This window comes from Lasiosphaeria miniovina (assembly GCF_030549165.1).
Source record: "Lasiosphaeria miniovina strain SMH2392-1A chromosome Unknown B0T26scaffold_5, whole genome shotgun sequence".
Lineage (NCBI taxonomy): Eukaryota > Fungi > Ascomycota > Sordariomycetes > Sordariales > Lasiosphaeriaceae > Lasiosphaeria > Lasiosphaeria miniovina.
Window position 1 is genome coordinate 1,855,182 of NW_026848224.1, and position 18,282 is coordinate 1,873,463.

General features: G+C 55.7%; 6 protein-coding genes across 6 annotated transcripts; 3 read left to right on the plus strand and 3 right to left on the minus strand.

Moving 5' to 3' along the window:
- Positions 1-633: 633 nt before the first annotated feature.
- B0T26DRAFT_753098 (uncharacterized protein) lies at positions 634-2,442 on the plus strand (the record flags this gene model as incomplete). Its single annotated transcript, XM_060445622.1, has 3 exons — positions 634-679; positions 854-1,712; positions 1,776-2,442. 3 exons carry the CDS (start codon positions 634-636, stop codon positions 2,440-2,442), a joined length of 1,572 nt encoding a protein of 523 aa, XP_060294243.1.
- A 515-nt stretch (positions 2,443-2,957) lies between these two features.
- Positions 2,958-3,891, minus strand: B0T26DRAFT_753099 (uncharacterized protein; the record flags this gene model as incomplete). Its single annotated transcript, XM_060445623.1, has 2 exons — positions 2,958-3,054; positions 3,785-3,891. The coding sequence occupies 2 exons, from the start codon at positions 3,889-3,891 to the stop codon at positions 2,958-2,960; spliced, it is 204 nt and encodes a 67-aa protein (XP_060294244.1).
- Positions 3,892-7,308: 3,417 nt separating this feature from the next.
- B0T26DRAFT_753100 (polysaccharide lyase family 7 protein) lies at positions 7,309-8,205 on the plus strand (the record flags this gene model as incomplete). The annotated part of the gene is made up of 2 exons (XM_060445624.1): positions 7,309-7,658; positions 7,797-8,205. The coding sequence occupies 2 exons, from the start codon at positions 7,309-7,311 to the stop codon at positions 8,203-8,205; spliced, it is 759 nt and encodes a 252-aa protein (XP_060294245.1).
- A 600-nt stretch (positions 8,206-8,805) lies between these two features.
- Positions 8,806-9,367, minus strand: B0T26DRAFT_651067 (uncharacterized protein; the record flags this gene model as incomplete). Its single annotated transcript, XM_060438244.1, has 2 exons — positions 8,806-9,105; positions 9,173-9,367. 2 exons carry the CDS (start codon positions 9,365-9,367, stop codon positions 8,806-8,808), a joined length of 495 nt encoding a protein of 164 aa, XP_060294246.1.
- Positions 9,368-11,901: 2,534 nt separating this feature from the next.
- Positions 11,902-14,052, minus strand: B0T26DRAFT_650145 (uncharacterized protein; the record flags this gene model as incomplete). The annotated part of the gene is made up of 1 exon (XM_060438156.1): positions 11,902-14,052. A coding segment is annotated over one exon (2,151 nt), but the record flags the coding sequence as incomplete, so codon positions are not given.
- A 2,321-nt stretch (positions 14,053-16,373) lies between these two features.
- B0T26DRAFT_649319 (family 47 glycosyl hydrolase) lies at positions 16,374-18,246 on the plus strand (the record flags this gene model as incomplete). The annotated part of the gene is made up of 2 exons (XM_060438078.1): positions 16,374-18,041; positions 18,103-18,246. The coding sequence occupies 2 exons, from the start codon at positions 16,374-16,376 to the stop codon at positions 18,244-18,246; spliced, it is 1,812 nt and encodes a 603-aa protein (XP_060294248.1).
- Positions 18,247-18,282: the final 36 nt, after the last annotated feature.

Here is an 18,282-nt window from a genome sequence, read left to right on the forward strand (position 1 = left end):
TAGAATACTGCCAAGATAAAAGTTTGGTAATCACTTGCGAGTGTACCTGTTATTGTTCCATCAAGCCGGGCCGCCAACTCAACCACTGAGTGCTAACAAACAAACTTCTCAGGCTTTCCGCGGAAAGGCTCATACCCCACCCGGCCCGATCACGTTGGAGTGAGATTAGGGCAGAGTAGCGTCGACCGAGGGTAGCATTGGGTCCACAACATCTGACAGATGCCTCTTGGCTGCCGTGTAATTGGCCAGCAGCTGCCAAGACAAAAGAAGGGTACGGACTCCGAACGCTGCTAAACCCTTGGCAACGCGATGACGAAAAAGACGAGAAGACAAACAGCACGGCCAACCGAGAAGCGCGGCAACCGAGCTGAGTGAGACGTCGTCCCCACAGGAAATGTCAGGCTGCAGGCACAGTCAGGCAGCCACAACACTAGAACACATATTCGCAAGCAGCTCGCCCGCAGAAGCACCACGAGGCCAGCCCGCCATTGGCCTCGCGTGATCCCACCCTGGTCCGTTTGTTTACTGCAGGGGAGATCAAGAACCCGCTAGGCTTGGAAGAGCATAGCCCATCTGCGGCTTACGGCGCCAACAACGCCCTCCCTTGCCACGCTCCGCCGAGGCAGTCCAATCATGGCCAGGCTGCTAACAGGTGAAAGGGAGATCGAGCAGGCCCGAGGTAATTAGATAAACCGGCTGGGCCCGCCGACAAATCTTACCGGCGCTCAGCAGCGTCTTTTCGTTCTTGTTCAGACTGTAATTCAGTCCTGTTTAACTTCTGTTTAAGTGCTGTTCAGTCCCAGGTTATTACCGCTGGCCCAGGGAGTGAGTGCGCTGCATGTTGATGGCATAGTTATCTCGGCCGTCCACACCCCCCACTCCAGCTCCGAGCTTAATTTCCCCCGGTTCCCCCGGTTCCCCCGGTTCCCCCGGTCCCCACGCGGCGCATCTATCGGCGACATGTATGTGGACCCGAGCGCCATCGGCCTCATGGCCCGCGACGGCGCCGCCGCCGCCGCCGCCGCCATCGACTGCCGCAGCAACTTCGCGACCGACTACTACGGGCTCGGCGTGCGGCTGGGCGTCTACTTTGCCTGGGGCGCCTCCTGGATCGCCAACACGATCGTGCCGAGCGAGTTCCGGCCGGCGGCCGACACCAGCACCATCTTCCTGTTGGCGCTGCTCATCGCCATGGCTAATGACAGCATGACGCGCGCGCTCAGCAACCTCGACGGCCTGATCTTGATGCACCTGTGCGGCGGCACCGTGTTCGGCGTGCTCAGCCTCTGGGGCTACCGGACCCGGCTGTACCTCAACCAGGGCCCGCGCGCCGTGCGCGCCTTTGGCGGCTTCGGCACGCACATCCGCCTCGTGCTGAGCCTCGGCGTAAGCATCTTTGGTCTGTGGTTCTGGCTGTACGGCGTCAACGGCACCCTGAGCTCGCTGAGCCCCGACGACGGCTCCGAGCCGCCCAACTCCCCCGAGTGCGAGGTCCTCTACACCTTCTTCTTCGCCAAGGTCCGCGCCGCTGGGGGTATTCGCATCTACTACATCATCGTCTGCGTGTCATGCACCGTGTGGTTCGGCATCATGTTCCTCGTCTCGAGTCTGGCCGGCCTGGCCAGCTTCAGCAACATCCGCGAGCTCGTCCAGTTCAACCGCTGGGCCAACTTGAACAGGGCGAAATACGCCACGGGCTTCAACCACAAGGAGTATGTTTTTTTTTCTCACTCGGTTACTCTTCTTGCAAATGCTGACGTTGCGTCTCTGTCCAGGCTCAAGCTCATGTTCAACTCGCTGCGGGTGCTCAATCTGTTTTGGCTGCTCTTCTCGGCCATCACAGTCGAGATCACGCTCAACTTCAACCACGTGCACAACGTGCTTGGCGGCGGTGACAACGGCGCCGGCGGGCTCAACCTGCCCTCCCAGCTGCTGCCGTTCCTGACGGGCTTGTTCAGCTTCATCCGCATTTGCTACGCGCTTTTCAAAGAGAATTGGGGCGGCGAGAAGGAGACGACGGCAGCGACGACGACGACACCGCCAAGCGACAGCCTAGACAACAAAGAGGCGCGGGGGATCCTGGCGCACCCGGGCGGCGGCGCGACGGGGGCATCGGACGAGGTGGTCGAGGCCGTGGTGCTCGTGTCGCCGCGGTCCGTGTCGTTCCCGCAGAGTCAGATGGCCTCGCCGCTGTCGCCGGGCTTCGGCGGCAACGTCCCCGGCCTGCCGCGCGCCGATAGCTACCACATCATTGCGCGCTCGCTGCTGGTGCGCTACCTCGTCGGCTTCCTGCCCTGGCTCGGCATCGTCGTCCACCCCCACACCACCAAGTCGTCCGTCATCTCCCATGTTGTGAGTCGCGGTACGGGGCTGAGCGGCGTCCACAACGCCACCATCGACGAGACGATTATCATGCCGGTCAAGCGCGATGCCGAGAGCTGAGGGGGCGTGGCATGGTTGGTCTCGCCACAGCACTATTCGATTCGCCCCTGGCTGAAAATGGCAGCTGCGGGCAGTCTGCAGAAAGAAAATGAAAAATAGAAAACCTTGCTATTGGAGGGGAACGATTACTTGCTTCCTTTGCCCATCTAGCCTCAGACTGGGATGCCGTCAAAGCTGCTCGAGAGATGGATCAGTCGGGAATTTGCCCCCTCCCCCTGTCAGGCAGATAGTCACTCTCGCCACACCCGTACATAATAGTAATCAATATTCATAATCAGCCAACCCTCGGCGTTGCAAGCAAGCTGCTCTTGACCGGAGGCCCTAGACCTGGATGTGAGTGGTGGGGGGCAGTTGACATGGTGAAAGCGTTATTTATGTCGTGATGGCGCTGAAGACTCTAGACCCTTGTCTTGACGCTGGGCTTGAAGGGTTCGTCCCTTCAGGGGTTCGTCCCTTCAGGGGATGCATGAAAGCACCCCCGCCCGTGATCACAACTTGCAGTCCATAACAGCTGCTTATTTCTTTTTCTTTTTCTTCTTCTTCTTCTTCTTCTTCTTCTTCTTCTTCTTCTTCTTCTTCTTCTTCTTCTTCTTCTTCTTCTTCTTCTTCTTCCTCTTACGGCCTCATTACTTAGATCCTTTTGTGGTTGTTGCAATTGCTACTGGAACAATGCTGGGTGTGGTTAATTCGGCGGGAAGAGGCGGCGTGGAAGGAAGCGAGTGAGGCTGCTGTGGCTGGTACCTGTGGGAGTCGAACATGGATTGACACCATTCCACCTTGATTGGTAAGACATGGGGGGTACCTAGGTACCTAATCATCTGCGGAGCTAGCCCGGCATGGATGGCTTGTGCCGCAGCGGCCTAGACCCGGGGCAGTAATTAGTTGCGCCAACTAGATAGTAATTAGCGCATTATTTTGAAGGCGACTCTTCTTTGCGTGACGAGCTTCAAGTTTTTTTCAATTTGAACAACTGGAGTCGCCAGCTAAGTTGTGGTTGTGTCAGGAAGGAGCAATTTCCCAATTAGTAGATTAGCGCGTAAGCTGTATGAAGGAAAGCGCCGCAGGCCAAGAGCGCCGCAGGTACCAGGGGTCCTAGGTGGCTTGCCCCCTAGAAATCCAACAATTAGACCATGAACATCAAAACATCGAATTATCATGAGAATTTGTTCTGGTATTGAGGGGCTAGAATAGCTGTAAATCCGTTGTCCCGAAGTTCAGCTGGGCAGAGGTCCTTACTTCCGAAGTTTATGATGTCGCTTGGGCTGCCGACGTGGAAGACCCTCGCCGCGAGGCTCCCTTTGTCCTGCTTGTCAAAATTGACAAGTATGACTGCCCGGCTTACTTCCCTAACGATGAAGCTATTCCGAGAAATTCGGTGCCGATCTTCCAGTCCTTGCGTAGCGGGACTTCCAGAGCGGTAATGCGGCCTGCTCTCGCCGTCAGTTCCATGTTACAAGTGCCTTGCGTGCGGCGGATTATCAGCGCCGTGTTGACGCCGGCGAGGTGCTGGTTCCGGGTGTAGCCTAGATAGGAGAATCAACTTTTCTGCCTCAACACCATGCTGTTTACGTTGTGATGACTCTCCTGTGTTTTTTACTTTTAACACAGTTGACACAGTTGACACAGTTGACACAGTTGACACAGTTGACACAGTTGACACAGTTGACACAGTTGATACAGTTGACACAGTCGACACAGTTGAGTCAACCTTTGGCCACGAGCTATGGCACAAAGCGGGGTTGTCCTTGATAATTTCTTAGTAAAATGGCCCAGCCACCCATTCCCTCGAGCGAAGCGAGGACAGGCCGCGGTAGGCGCCGCCGGAGGGATCCGTTCAGCTGGCCCCTTCCTGACTGGTCAGGTAGCTTATTTTAATTTACACGGAAAGAATGAACGCCCCATCGACCCACAATGGCCCAGGCTTTCCCCCATCAATTTCCCAAGGAGCGGACGCCAACTCAGGGGCATGGCAGCATACTGGGCGAAGTTTGCCCGGCACACGCAAATTGCAGTTTTGTCTGACATGCCATTGAGACAAATGTCTGAATATAAACTGGACTTTCTCAGCAAAGTGAAAAAGAGCCAACTGCGAATTAACCAATCAATTATTACAACCAGAAACCATTCCATTGGCATGCATTCTCTCTCTGGTTGCAAAGTCTTCAGCCTGCAACAATCCCTCATCGCCGTCATGTGTGCACAGACCGTCATAAGTCGGCCTTGCTGCTCCGTCCGGTCCGGAACGATGCACAATGTGCCGTTGCCATCGAGGCTGGAGTGGATTTCTGCGAGAGAGAGCAAGATAAGCGCCTCGGTTCCTGCAGCAGTTTGGACTGCGACCAGTGTTCAACCTAGGTGGACCCATGAGGAAACAAACATTCATCCCTCCCTCGACACCTGTTTGGTTTGCCTCAAAACACTGTCTGTTCCATCATACGGTCATACCACCCTGTTTTGCACAAACATATCCCCCTTAGCAGGTTGTGGCGAGGGCATCCGACTAGTTCTACTTGCTCGATGGGAACCACAGAGCTATAAATATCCTCGTTCCTCCCACCATCAGCGTCCACTACACACAGCTTCACATCAAGAACCTACAGCCACAAGTCAGGTAATTCTGCCCCAACCCCCCGACAAGACCAATTCATACCCAGCCACATCTACACTCCAGCATCATGTGCACCATGGCCAAAATAGTTTGGCCCTGCGGCTGTAGCAGGAAGACCTACCCAATCCCCCCTGTGACCAGGCAGTCAAGGCTGATAAAGAATATTGCGATGAGTCAATTGAGGATAAGGAGGGGGAGTGCGAATTCGAAGAGTGCCCCGTCTGCTACCCATTTGAACTTGATTCAGAACCTGAACCCGAGCCTGAGCCTGAGCCTGAGCCTGAGCGATCCTCGTAAACACCGTTCGGCCATATCTGCACTCCTTTAGATGTGCTATCGGAGGGTGATATTTTGGAGCGGCTGCGGCGGTGTTACCGAAACATATACAAGCCCGTGTTCTGAGGCAAGCAGCGCCAATATTTCCTGGTGCTTCATCTACTGCTGGGAACAGGGAGGAAATTGCAACCAGTGCCCATATTGCACCTGCCAGTACGAACAGTGAAGGCACTACCTACAGATACCCTCACCCTAGGTGTCCCCAGGCAGTCAGTGCCAATAGTCACTGGTGCGAAGACGCTTACGGGCGGCGGGCAGGGAATTGCAACCAGTGCCCTTCTTGCGCCCGTCAGTACGAGCAGTGAAATAAAAACCGCCACCGGAAGCAACAAACCAGCCGCGACTTTCTCGAAATGTGCACCCTCACAGAAGAAACCTTCGCCTGCGGTCACGTCACCGAATCGTATCCAGAAGCCTGTGACAAGGCAATTAGAAACGACAAGCCCTACCGCAAGACCAGACAAAAAACGAGAATTGCAAGGGAAAATTCAAAGACTGCCCGGGGTGCTCGCCCCGTTGTTCGTGAGGGATATTTAACTAGCCACATCACATCAACTTTGCCAACAACATCAACTTCGTCAACACCAACAGCAACAGGAACATCAACCAGCATCATCAGCAACACACCTCCCATTGGGTCTTTTCTTTTCTTGGGTCTTTTCTTTTCTGGGGTCTTTTCTTTTCTGGGGTCTTTTCTTTTTGGGAACGGGAGATTTGGAGGCTTATTTTTTTTTGGAGCGAGCCAGCACACCTCGAGCTGGCAGGCAGGAGGGCCAAGAGATGTTCTATGATGGCACGGGAGGATATTACTCGTGTTCGCTTTTCTTGCACGGGCTTCTCAGCTTCCCGTTGACTGGTCTTGCTGTGATTGCCAGCAGTGGCAGCCTGGGTGGGCTCTTGGCTTCCTTGGCAACAGGCTGGCTTGGGGCGTATGTAATTAAACGCAGGTATCATACCTACCTAGCAACGTGATCATTTGGGCAACCGAGTAAACACACCCACCGATTGATTTTGTCTCCGAGACATATTGTAAGGCGTGTTGATGCCTATTGTAACTGTCTCTGATCAACCGGCTAGTGTCACTCTGTTTTGAGCAGAATTGCAGAGGAATTGAGAGAACAGGCCAACAGATTATGAGAGTTCATCACCTTTCAGCAAGGCGTGAGGCTTGGGCGACGATTATTAATAAGCCCTCCTGGCGCTTCACCCAGATTAAAGTAATCTGTTTCATTGTTTCTCTGCTGTGCCCCCGGACAGCCCCCAAATGAAACGGATCGTGGCTGCTGACTTGCATCCCATCAACAGACTCACAGAGGGCAGGCCGGGCCACCCCAAGGGCAAGATGCATCCATCTCAGCTGTCCATCATCCCACCACCCCACATCCGCAAGCACAGAGTCTGTTCAGCTCACATAAGATTCCAAAGACTCCGCTAATTCGGCTGCGGGCTTGGCCGCCCCCCCAAGAAGTTCGCACCATTGTGCCACACGGTCAGCACCTTGAGTGGTGGTCAGCCCTGCGAGGCAGCAGCCGCGGACCCGGTATTCTCGGTCGCCGAGTTTGCGATTGCTGACGCTGAAACCTGCGGCGCGCATTCGGTCGTGTCTTGTCTTGGCCTTGTTTCACATTGACACTTTGTGGTAACTCTGAAAAAACAGAATTGATGGAGCATCGCCGGATAAGAATAATCATCGCAATGTTAATTACCAGCAGTGCCTGCCATAGCCGAGGGAAGGGCAGACTGCAATGCATATTAAAGAGGGCCGTCGATCCCGTCTCTGGTGGCCTTTCCTAGTGTTACTAGTCAATTACTGGTCAATCAATCCGAACTATCAATCACACTTGGCTAGCTCAGAGTCTGACCACCTCTCGTCGTGCCATCACAAACCAACCCCCTTTTTATTTTGCATTACTCTAGCAACCATGGGCCTAACAAAGCTGCTGTTCAGTTGCCTCCGCCCCCGTTTCATCCTCGTGCTCGCCTCGTCGCTGAGCCTGGCCGCCGCGCTCAACCCGGCGTGCGCGCCCGGCGGCAACTTCGACCTGAGCAAGTTCACGCTGCAGCTGCCCAGCGGCTCGCCGGGGAAGCCAGACACGATCACAGGCGCCAAGCTGTCGGGATGCTCCGGCTTCCAGAACAAGGACTTCTTCTTCACCGGCCCCGACGGATCGCTGCAGATGAAGGTCCCCGGCGACACGAGCACCGGCTGCGTCACCACGCCCAACAGCAAGCACTGCCGGACGGAGCTGCGCGAGCAGGACCCCGTCAGCTGGTACGCAACCTCCTCGAGTTATTTCCTTTTCTTTCTTCTTTGAATCCATTTCTCTTCTTTGAATCCATTTCTCTTCTTTGAATCCATTTCTCTTCTTTTCGTCGAACTCTCCGACTTACTCCAGACACCGATCCACAGGGACCCGAACGGGGCGACCAACGTGCTCAGCGCGAACCTGACGGTGGTGAGCGCGGGCGGCTCGACGTGCATCGGGCAGATCCACATCGACGACACCGTCTCGCACAAGCCGGTCGCCGAGCTGTTCATCGACGACGGCGGCAAGCTGACGGTGGGCATGGAGCAGACGCGCGCCGGCGGCAACGAGAAGTCGTTTGACATTGGCAGCGTTACTCTCGGCCAGCCCTTTTCGTACGAGATCCACTACGAGAAGAACGTTTTCTCTGTTGTGCTCAACGGCGCCAAGCCGGTCGTCGTCACCACCTTCAGCCTCAACGCTCCCAAGAGCTACTTCAAGGTCGGCAACTACCTGCAGGCGAGTAAGCCGTCGGTCGTCAATTTTTTCAGTATCGATATTCAGCATGCGTGATGGGTCGGGTGGGACTTGTGTTGTGTTTTTTGAACCGGGGTTGCGGGGTTGCGAAATGCGCCGGCGTGTATCTGGACAAGGTGATGGTCAATTTGATAGGTAATTATAGTTGTATCCTTTGTAGTCGCTCATGTGCTGTTATAATGATAAAAGAAAGGGTCTCTTCGATTTGTCAATGCCCCTGTGACAAATGCCCCTGTGTTCTACAACAATCACTGGTCACCCTCCTCTTTCTCTTTAGTCTCTTTAGTTCAAAGCTGCAGTCAAACAAGCCACATGGCATGTGGAACACAGAATTCGACAGTCGAATTTAGAGATTGTGCAGGCTAACACTAGGCTACGGCCAAGACGTTGAAGTTTGTACTGCAGGCCAGGTTGCACCAGACAAACGAAACCATCTCATTCTCACTTCCACCCATTGTTCGACCATTCGACCCCCAGATACTCGTTCACTCGTGCAGCTAAGTAGGGTCACTCAAAAGCTGGTGGCGAGCTGCGACGCTTGATTCTCAACGAGCAAGCAGCTGGAGCCAGGTTCACTTCAAGGCGGCATGTCCAGGTAGACATCCAATCCCTTGCAAGTGCTTCCCAAGAAGGCACTTAGGGAAGAGCGTAGTAGACGCTGCGGCAGGCGTTGCCGTTACCATCAAAGAACATGGTGTGTAGGTTGTCCTTGCGGATGGTGAAGCTGGTGAAGCCGTTGGAGCCGCTGCCGACGACGGAGAAGTTGGGCTTCGACTGAGCCGAGCTCTCGATGTTCCAAGAAAAGGTCACGCCCGTGTCGAATCTGCAGCTGCCGCTCGACTCCCAAAACTGGACGCCACCGCTCGGCGGTGTGACGCACTCGTTGCCGGGCCCCGGGAACGAGTTGCACGCTGCGCTGCCGTCGTTGGGGCAAAACTGATTTTTTTTTTGGGGTTTGGTAAGCTTTGTTGTCTAAAGACGAACGAAATGGGACACGGCTTACCACCACCATGGAATAGACGTCTGGATCGCCGCAGTTGACCAGGTGGACGCCCTGCACGCGCTTGCCGAGCTCGCCGCGGACTTCGACGGCCTTCGCGCCGGGGCTCGGCAGTGGGTTGGGATTGGGGCTGGCGACGGGGCTGGCGAGAGCGGCGGCCAGGAAAGAGGCGAGGGCGAAAAGCTTGGCGGAAACCATTTTGGTTGTTGAGCGGGTGGGCTTGACGGGACTTGAGTGAGTGTTGCTTGGGAGTCTGTGAAGTGGGCTAGCTTGTCCGAGTGGAAGTGGAAAGTGGGAAACTAGCCGGAAACCAGGAGGGTATTTATATCCATCGACGCACGGCTCTGGTTGCCTTCGGGTTGTAGCTTTAGGCAACTAGCTCTCTTCCCCCCGTTGGGATAGATTCTTCCTTCAACATGTCCCCGCTGACTGCCTTGACTTCTGTTGATGCATCCGGGACTGTCGGTGGTAGCGATGCAACGGTCGCGGTATTGCCCCGAGTTCCGTGCTTTCAAAAGACAAGGGACAAATAAGTCCGTTACAGCTCTGGCACCCTAATGGGAGAGGCTCGCTTCGTGCTCGCGTAGGTCGTATAACATGAACATTTGTGTAATGTAATCAAGGTGAGGTTGGTTCAGTGTTGTTTCTGCAAAAATGTGCACGGGCAAGTAGGCAAGGTAGGGAAGGTACGTTTAGTCTCCGACTGTAGCTGATACACGGGCACATACACGGGCACATACACGGGCACACATCTTTTCGATTGCCTGATGAAGAGCCGAGATTTCCGGCTGACCGCTTGTGCTCCTGCTCTGAGACTAAAGTACGCGACTTCACAAGAGTGCTTACGAAGCTAGGCGAGGTATTTAACCCGGCCATAGAGTTTCTGTTCAGCCCTTGTTTTGGCGGGCTCAAGGGTCCAAAGGATAGGGATCTCAACACACATAACGGCTTATCTAGCACAACTCTCATGATTAAAGGTAGTTAGGCATCGATCAACCAATCAACCTGGCCGGAAATAATCGAGAGCGGTTACGCCGAGAGCCTTACGGTTTCGCTCACACGTGAGAGTCCTGCAACTGCTGAGAGAGGCGGACCTGATTTGTCGTTGGATGCCATTACAAACAATAGAGATGCGCCGAAGGCCAGCCCCACAGCCTTACCAATCTGTGCAACGTCGCAGCTGCGACGCAACCTCGTCCTGTCTTGGCCTGGGGTTGTTTGGGTTTGGTACCTAGGTGATTAATCACATCGCCTTTAGGGGTATTGAATCTCACTCTTGCTGCAACCCTCGTGTATGCAGTCAGAAAAGCTTTCAGCAATCTATTGGGCTTTAAATGCTACCTTGGACTTCTATAACTACGACCATGACTGATTCATGCCACCGTCTCACTTCGCCAGCGCCCGCTATTATTGCCGCTCAGAACTCAAGTCAACAGGTACAACCCCGCACTCGCCGCGCCACTAGGGGACCCGAGTCTCGAGAGATCTCAGGGTAGGTTTGTGACGTCTGACACCTGTGGTGGTCTGAGTAATATTATTTGCCCGGGCCCCCAATCAGCGAGCTCATCGGACCCGGGCCGCATATGCCCGATTCCGACTTTCAGCACCCTCGCGGCACAGACCTCGGGATGGCGTTCACTATGCCCTGGACAGAGGCCCTGGACAGAGGCTTTCTGCAGTTTCCAGAGCTTGCGTTGAATTTGTTCGCAAGCTCAAAGCACAACCAGGAAGGACTCTGACCATCCAGCCCAGGCCGGGTATTCGGCAACTCAAGCGACCAGAAGACACGAACTGTTGGTTTGAACATGCAGAGCCGTGGTTGTTGCTGTTGTTGCTGACAACCTAACCAACCATAGAACTAGGTGTTTGAAGGAAGGGGGTGAGTAGGAAATTGGAGCGGCCCTCGGCACTTGTCTGGTAGGTAATCAGATGATTCGTATTCTCCTATCTGTTTACCTACTTACCAGGCAATACCGGCTGGAAGCGCAAATGATTTAGAGAAGCAGGAGTGGAACTGGCGTCTGGTCATGTCTCACATCCCGTTCAAGCCCAACATGGGAATCAAGCAGCCTGGATACTCTGGTCTCCATCTCTGACTACCTACCGAAGCAAGTAACCCCAGTCAACGCCGAGTATGCAATCCGGGTCGAATGGCGAAAACAGCACAATGGCTTGCCCATCTCGGTACTGCTTGCCGACGCTCGCTTACGCCAAGAAGCGAGATGCAAGAAATCGAAATCGCCAAGTGTCTGAGGCGTCCGCTCCTGGACGGGGAGCGGCAGCTTATTTTCTGGGCACTTGGCATGGAAACGAGGGCCTGAAGCTTATTGTCGTACTATTGTCACCTGATTTGTGGTTCTGCTGCGGCCAGCCACTGACTAATGTAATCCCAATAGATGCGAGTGGTCTTTTAACGCTGTCCTTCTTTGTTTCTCTTGCCCCTACATCTGCGTTCTTTTGTTTCTATTGTTTCTCTATTCCCCCGCCTCTTCTCCAGTTCGCACACAGTCAAGGTTCACATACATGTTGGAGAGCTACTATGCTTCCCGTTCTCAATTTCGCACACAATTAGAGTCTAATTACAGTCACTTAGCAAACAGATGGGACTCAGGTTCTTAAAAATTCTCAATTCCCAATTTTTAACTCTATCCGGAAACATTCTAGGAAATAGTTTAAGAAATATCCACACCACCAGTCCACCCAATCGGCCACTCACTTGAGGGCGAGAGTTCTTAAACAGACTGGTTTGACTCGGTCTGCTGGTGGCGAGCAACTAGACTAGCGTCACCATCATCCTTGTTAGCAGCGTCGTTGCTGACGAGGTAAGCATCAAGACCGTCGGCGTTGCGGCCCTCGTACTTGGCAAGAATCAAGCGCTCGGCAGGGTTCCACTTGGCAGTCAGCAACTGCAGCTTGGTGGACTGCTTCTGACCAACACGGTGGATGCGGAAGTAGGCCTGCTGGATCTCGCGCTTGGTCCAAGCCGGGCTGGTGACAGTCAGGTACTTGGCCCTCTGCAGGTTGAGTCCCGTGCCGGCGAGGTCAGTAGTAGCAACCAGGATGTTGGGCGGGGCGTTGCCGAGCTGTAGGAAGTCGTCGAGCGTCTTTTGGCGCTCCGCCTGCGTCATGCCGCTGTGGATCCATGCCGGGCGGATGTTCTTGTCCTGGGCCTTCTTGAGCAGCAGGTAGCCGTACAGCAGAGTGGCCTCGGCGTCGAGCGGCGAGATGAGGCAGAGCTTCTTGTTGACTGTCACCTCGCCGTCGATCTTGGTCTTGTCGCTGAGCATCTCCTGGACCGTCTTGTTGATCGTGGCCAGCTTGGCGCTGCCGGCAGCCCACTCGGGGATGTGCTTGTAGTACTTGGTCTTGCTCACGTTACCCCCTGCGGCTCGGATCTCCTGGCTCACCTCCTCGGCTGTAAAGTTGAAGTTGTCAGCGGACGAGTCGGCAATGCCGGGGAAGATCGAAGCAAGGCGGAGCTTGAGCATGAGGGCCTTACCGCCCTGGCTGCGAAGCAGCTGGCCGACGTTGAGACCATCATTTCCAGCCTGCTCCTTAGCAAGATCCCAAGTGTGGTTTGCCAAAGCCTGGAGGGCCTCAGTGAGCGCAGCCGGAACGTGGTGGTCCATGATATTGACGCGGAGCGGGCCGACGTTTGTGAGCTTCCGACCCCTGAACTCATCCGTGCCGAGGCGCCGCACCATCATCTTCTGAAGAATGTGGTTGAGGGAGCGGCGGAACTCGAGAACGTCGTCTGGTGAAACCAGCTCGCCGTTGCTCTGCGACGTGGAGAGGGAATTGTAACGAGCAGCGAGGCTGTCGAACGACTCTAGAGTAGCGCAGTTCAAGACATGAGCCGGGTCGTTCCAGGTCTCCTTCTCAAGGAGGGAGATGGCAGGGCGCAGGTCCGAGATCGTGTTGTCACCGAATGGGGTGCCAGACACAAAGTAGACCAGCGGCGACCGGTTGCTGGTGGCACCGGCCTTGACATCCATGAGCCAAGAAACAACGGGGGTGTGCTCAGAGTCGGAGTCGCCGCTGGATTGAATGTACTCGTGGAACTCGTCAAGCATCACAATCCCCGGGAAGAAGCCTGGCTTCGTTGCGTTAGCTCCAAAGATGGTCTTTGCCAACCGAGTAGCAGAGTCGAAGGGGCAGACGATAATGAAGTCGCTCAGCACAGGCTTGTTGGCACGAATGCTCTGCATCTCGCCAGGCGTCAGAATGTCGGCCGGCTCGGCGCTCCCGTGGAAGAACCGAATTTTGAAGGTCTTTGTGTCGAGCTTGGACTTAGCCTCGCGGACAACCTGAGCGCAGCTCTTCAGAGGGGCCATGATGATGTTAGGTCCCTCAGGGAGACGGTCAGCAAGCTGCTTGGTGAGGTCGTTGTAGCAGTAGCACTTGAAGCCAAACTTGTCGTCCGAGGAGCAAGTCCGAGCATCGCTATCAGCCGAGTTGTGCAGCTTCTTCTGGCCAGGGTTTCTGAGCTCAGCCTTCACCTCAGTCTTGTTTCGTCTGAGGTTGTGAGCAAGGGTCAGCAGACCGAGAATCTGCTGGCTCTTGCCCAGGCCCTGCTCGTCGCACAGGAAGCCGCCTGGAACATCGTTGAGAACGAACTTCAACAGGTTGAGAATACCAATGAGCTGGTAGTCAAAGTACCCAACGCTGACTCCAGGCCACTTCTTCATTGGCACACGCTTGCGCTCAGACGCCTTGGTCGCCTCTTGCCGGGCGTACTGCTCGGGGTTAATCTTGAAGAATTCAAGGCACTCCCCCCAGCTCTTGTCGTCGTCACCCGTGTTGTAGCTGCCGATGTAAGTATCAACAACTCTGAGGTCCGCCGCTCCGTAGTCGTCATCATCGCTGTTCTCGACCTCGTAGTCGTCCTCGGGAATATCAACCAGTTCCAAGACTGGCTCCGGCTCCGGCGCAGCTGATGCAGGTGCCCTACGTGTAGGAGCGCCAGGCTTGCTGATTGGGGTCTGAGGCTTTGCGCGGAGTGACAGTCGTGTAGATCTCTCAGGTTGAGACTGCTCAGGTTGAGTCTCTGGGGCTTTTCCGCGACGGGACTTTGTCAGAGGCGGGCTTGGTGGAGGGACCACAATACGAGGCCGGTCTACAGTTGTGGTTGAGGCGACCTGAGTGGACGCGGATGTAAGTGAAGAGCCTGGGGGTGAGTTGGACGGGGAGTTGGGGCGGGACACATACCCTTCAGTGGGAGCATATCCTTCATCCTCAGACGTCGAGTAGACAGTGAACTCAGACGACGAACTGCTGGATGCCCGTGAGCGGTTTGGACGAGGCTCGTCAGAGCTGTGGCCGTCCTCCTCGTCTACAGCAGTAGTGTCTCTAATAGTGCTATAACCAGTCAAAAGGGTCTCATCACCAGTAGGCGAGAGCAGCACTCTCTTCCAGTACTCCTCCTCAGAGTCGTCAGAAGGGCTGAGTAGCAGAATGTCGCGTGTCTCCTCGAAAATCGTGCCGTCCTCAAGAACCTCGACCTCGGCAGGCTCGTAGTCACTGTCGGAAAGGTAGACAGTCTTGCGGGTCTTTGTTGGCTTTGTTGGTGGCGTCTCCACCTTCCGAGTTCGAAGATAGAAGTACAGGTAGCGGTTGCTAGGGTAGAAAGGGTCGGTGGCGACCTTGTTGATAAGACTGTGCCACTCCTCGATGGTGTTCACTGTCTCCCATTCCGGCTCATTCATGGCTATAAGCGGCCCGAGGAAGATGTCGTGAATGGCAGGGTCGTAGCGGAGCTCGTCCCGGAGCCACTGTGTGAATGCATCCCACGAATAGTCTGTGGGCGAGTTTCCCGTAACCCCCTCTGTCTTGTCCTTGAAGGCGGTCAAGTTCAGCCGCCTTCGGCCGATGTCATAGTTCACAGCGGCCACAGCCATGGTTGCCGAATGTGTTATGTGTGTGTGATATGTGTATGTGAAAGTTAGATCCCAAGCGAGTGCCTAGGTAAGTATCTATGGGATGGGATGAGATTGGATGAGATGGGATGGGATGAGATGAGATGGGATGAGTGAGATGAGATGAGATGGGATGAGTGAGATGAGATGAGATGAGATGTCGAACTTGGTGATTTAAACCGCAAATTCGTTTCATATTTATACCTGGAATGTATGCTAAAAACAAAGCTGATGCGGATGGAGTGTGTTGGAATAGTGCGTTTCAGACGTTGAGGGTGTCTTTTGAACATGCTCTGAGCCGCACAAACCAGAAGCCTAAAGGCAAAAGAACAAGTGGGAAATAAAGGCACACACAGAACGCGCGGCCAGGCTGTAGTGCTGCTGTTTCCAACTTCTTTTTGCGATCCGGGGGGTGTAATTGTTTCTTTGTCGGCCACGTGAGGCGGCAATGGACTCTATTGGCCAACGGTTCTATTCTCTTCTATTGAACCTTCCTTGACTGCTAGGAGTTGGAGTAAGCCATGGGCCGGGCAGGCACGTGTTAGTCATCAACCACTTGATTTCAATGCTTCTGTCCCATCTCCATGCAAGTAGAACTGATTAAAAAATGGGAACAAAGAGCAAACCTAAAGTATGACTCTCTAGGTACGTAGCCTGGGGGAGTTGACTATCCCCTTTGTTGTTGACGCGATGCTACCTTAGCGGGCTGTCATGGACGCCCTGAATACGGAGTAATGGCAGGTAACGGCGTCTGAAACCTCCAAGCTTGCCGCTGAGGCAGCATCGAGCAAGTCTTGGTCTTGGCGATAGCTTGGCGGCAATTTACCCGACGTGCTGATGCAGATGCGGCAAAACGGCAAGAACCCATCTCAAATTTGCTGCCGAGGACAATTGGCCTTTCCCAACTTGTGCCTGCTGCGACTGGCACGGACGGTCCTTCCTCCTCACGTCATCACGCCTCGTATCATCTCGACGGCGCGGGCAGGCACATCCCGTCGAACTTGCCCCCCCCTTGGGCTTGGACCCTTTTTCGCAAACTTTTGGCAAAAGTTTCACACGCCAGGTGGCAGGAACAGCCAAGACCCAAGGTCCCTCAACGGCAAGCACTCTAGGAATGAGCCAAAAACAGCGTCGGTCTCAATGACAGGATCCGACTCAATCGCCCTCATTTGGTTGAAACAAGTCGGCCGGCCAGGCGACGTAACGTGACGTGAGCTAACGACGCGACGTAACGCCCGCCGCGTGCCACGTGGCGGTTGAGAAGTCAAGGACTCGAGATGATGGCACAGATGCGCGGACGGAAAAGGTCGCTTCTCGGTTTTGCCGTCTTCGCCACGCTGTTCTACTACTACTGCCTGCCCTTCACTTCGTGGAGCAGCAGCGGCGGCGGCCAGGGCGGCGAGCTCGAGTCGGCGCGGCTGGAGCGGCTCATGAACAGCGACGCCGAAAAGACGTCGTCGCTCAGATCCAACAGCAGCTTTGACTGGAGCAAAGTGCGCTTCAAATATCTCCCAGGCGGCCAGCTGAGGCGGCCGCCCACGGGCCGCCCCGTCTCCCTGCCGCAGGTCCAGCACCCCTTCCCGCCCGAGTCGCCCGCCGCAACCAAGATCCGCAACGCCCGGCGGCAGCAGGTCCGAGACCTGTTCTGCAAGAATTGGAAAAGCTACCGCAAGTACGCCTGGCGGAAAGATGCCCTCCAGCCGCTCTCGGCCGAGTACAAGGACCAGTTCAGCGGCTGGGCCGCCACCTTGGTCGACTCGCTGGACACGCTCTGGATCATGGGGCTGCGGGCCGAATTCGATGAGGCCGTGGCCGCCGTCGCCGACATCGACTTCGGAACGTCCAGCAGCGTCAGCGTGAACATGTTCGAGGTCAACATCCGCTACCTCGGCGGGCTGCTAGCCGCGTTCGACCTCAGCGGGCGCGACCTGCTCCTGAGGAAAGCCGTCGAGCTCGGCGACTTGCTCTACGCCGGGTACAACACCAAGGACCGCATGCCCGTCGACTTCATCAGCTTCGAGGCGGCCAAGACGGGCGAGGGCCTGATGGTCGAGGGGTCCGTCGTGTCTGCATCGCCTGGGACGCTGTCTCTGGAGATGACGCACCTGTCGCAGGTCACCGGAGACCCAAAGTACTACGATGCCGTGTCCCGGCTGATGGACGTGTTTGAAAAGGGGCAGGCCTGGACCAAGATCCCCGGGCTGTGGCCCATCTACGTGTCCATGCAGACCCAGGACGTGGTGAACGGGTCGTACTTCAGCATAGGTGGCGGGGCCGACTCCTTATACGAGTACCTGCCCAAGATGTACGCTCTTCTGGGCGGACTCGAGCCGCGCTACGGCGCCATGTCCAAGGACTTCATCGACGCCGCCAACCGCACCTTTTTCTTCCGGCCCATGCTCCCGGCCGAGGAAGATGTGCTCATGATCGGGCCCGCGCGGGTCGAGGACGACGGCACGGTCCTGCTGGACCCCGAGAGCGAGCACCTCGGGTGCTTCGTCGGCGGCATCTACGGGCTCGCCGGCCGGCTGTTCCGGCGGCGCGACTGGGTCGACGACCTCGGCTCCAAGCTAACTCACGGCTGCATCTACGCGTACCGGGCCATGCCGACAGGCATCATGCCCGAGCGCTACAACATGGCGGCGTGCCGCTCGCGCGGCCGCTGCCCATGGGACAGCGCGCGCTTCGACGCCGAGGCCGCGAAGCAGCAGGGCCTGTGGTCGAGCCACCTGCCGCTGGGCTTCACGACGGCGCGCGACCCGCGCTACCTGCTGCGGCCCGAGGCCATCGAGAGCGTGTTCGTCATGTACCGCATCACGGGCCGCCGCGAGTTCCAGGACGCCGCGTGGGACATGTTCGCCAGCGTCAGCAAGGGCACCGCCACCAAGTACGCCAATGCGGCCGTGCTGGATGTCACGCGCGCCGAGTATCCCCTTCCCCAGGAAGACTACATGGAGGTGAGCTTTCATCTCTGCTCACGAGAACATGACTTTTTACTGATAAAACTTCCCTTGATAGAGCTTTTGGCTGGCCGAGACGCTCAAGTATTTCTATCTCGTCTTCTCGCCGCCCGATCTCATCAGTTTGGATGACTACGTTTTAAATACCGAGGCGCATCCTTTCAGGCGGCCGAAGGGTTTGAAGAGATCCCGTCCATTGTGATTTGTTAGTGTGGGGGTTGTGTATTGCGTGGGCTAT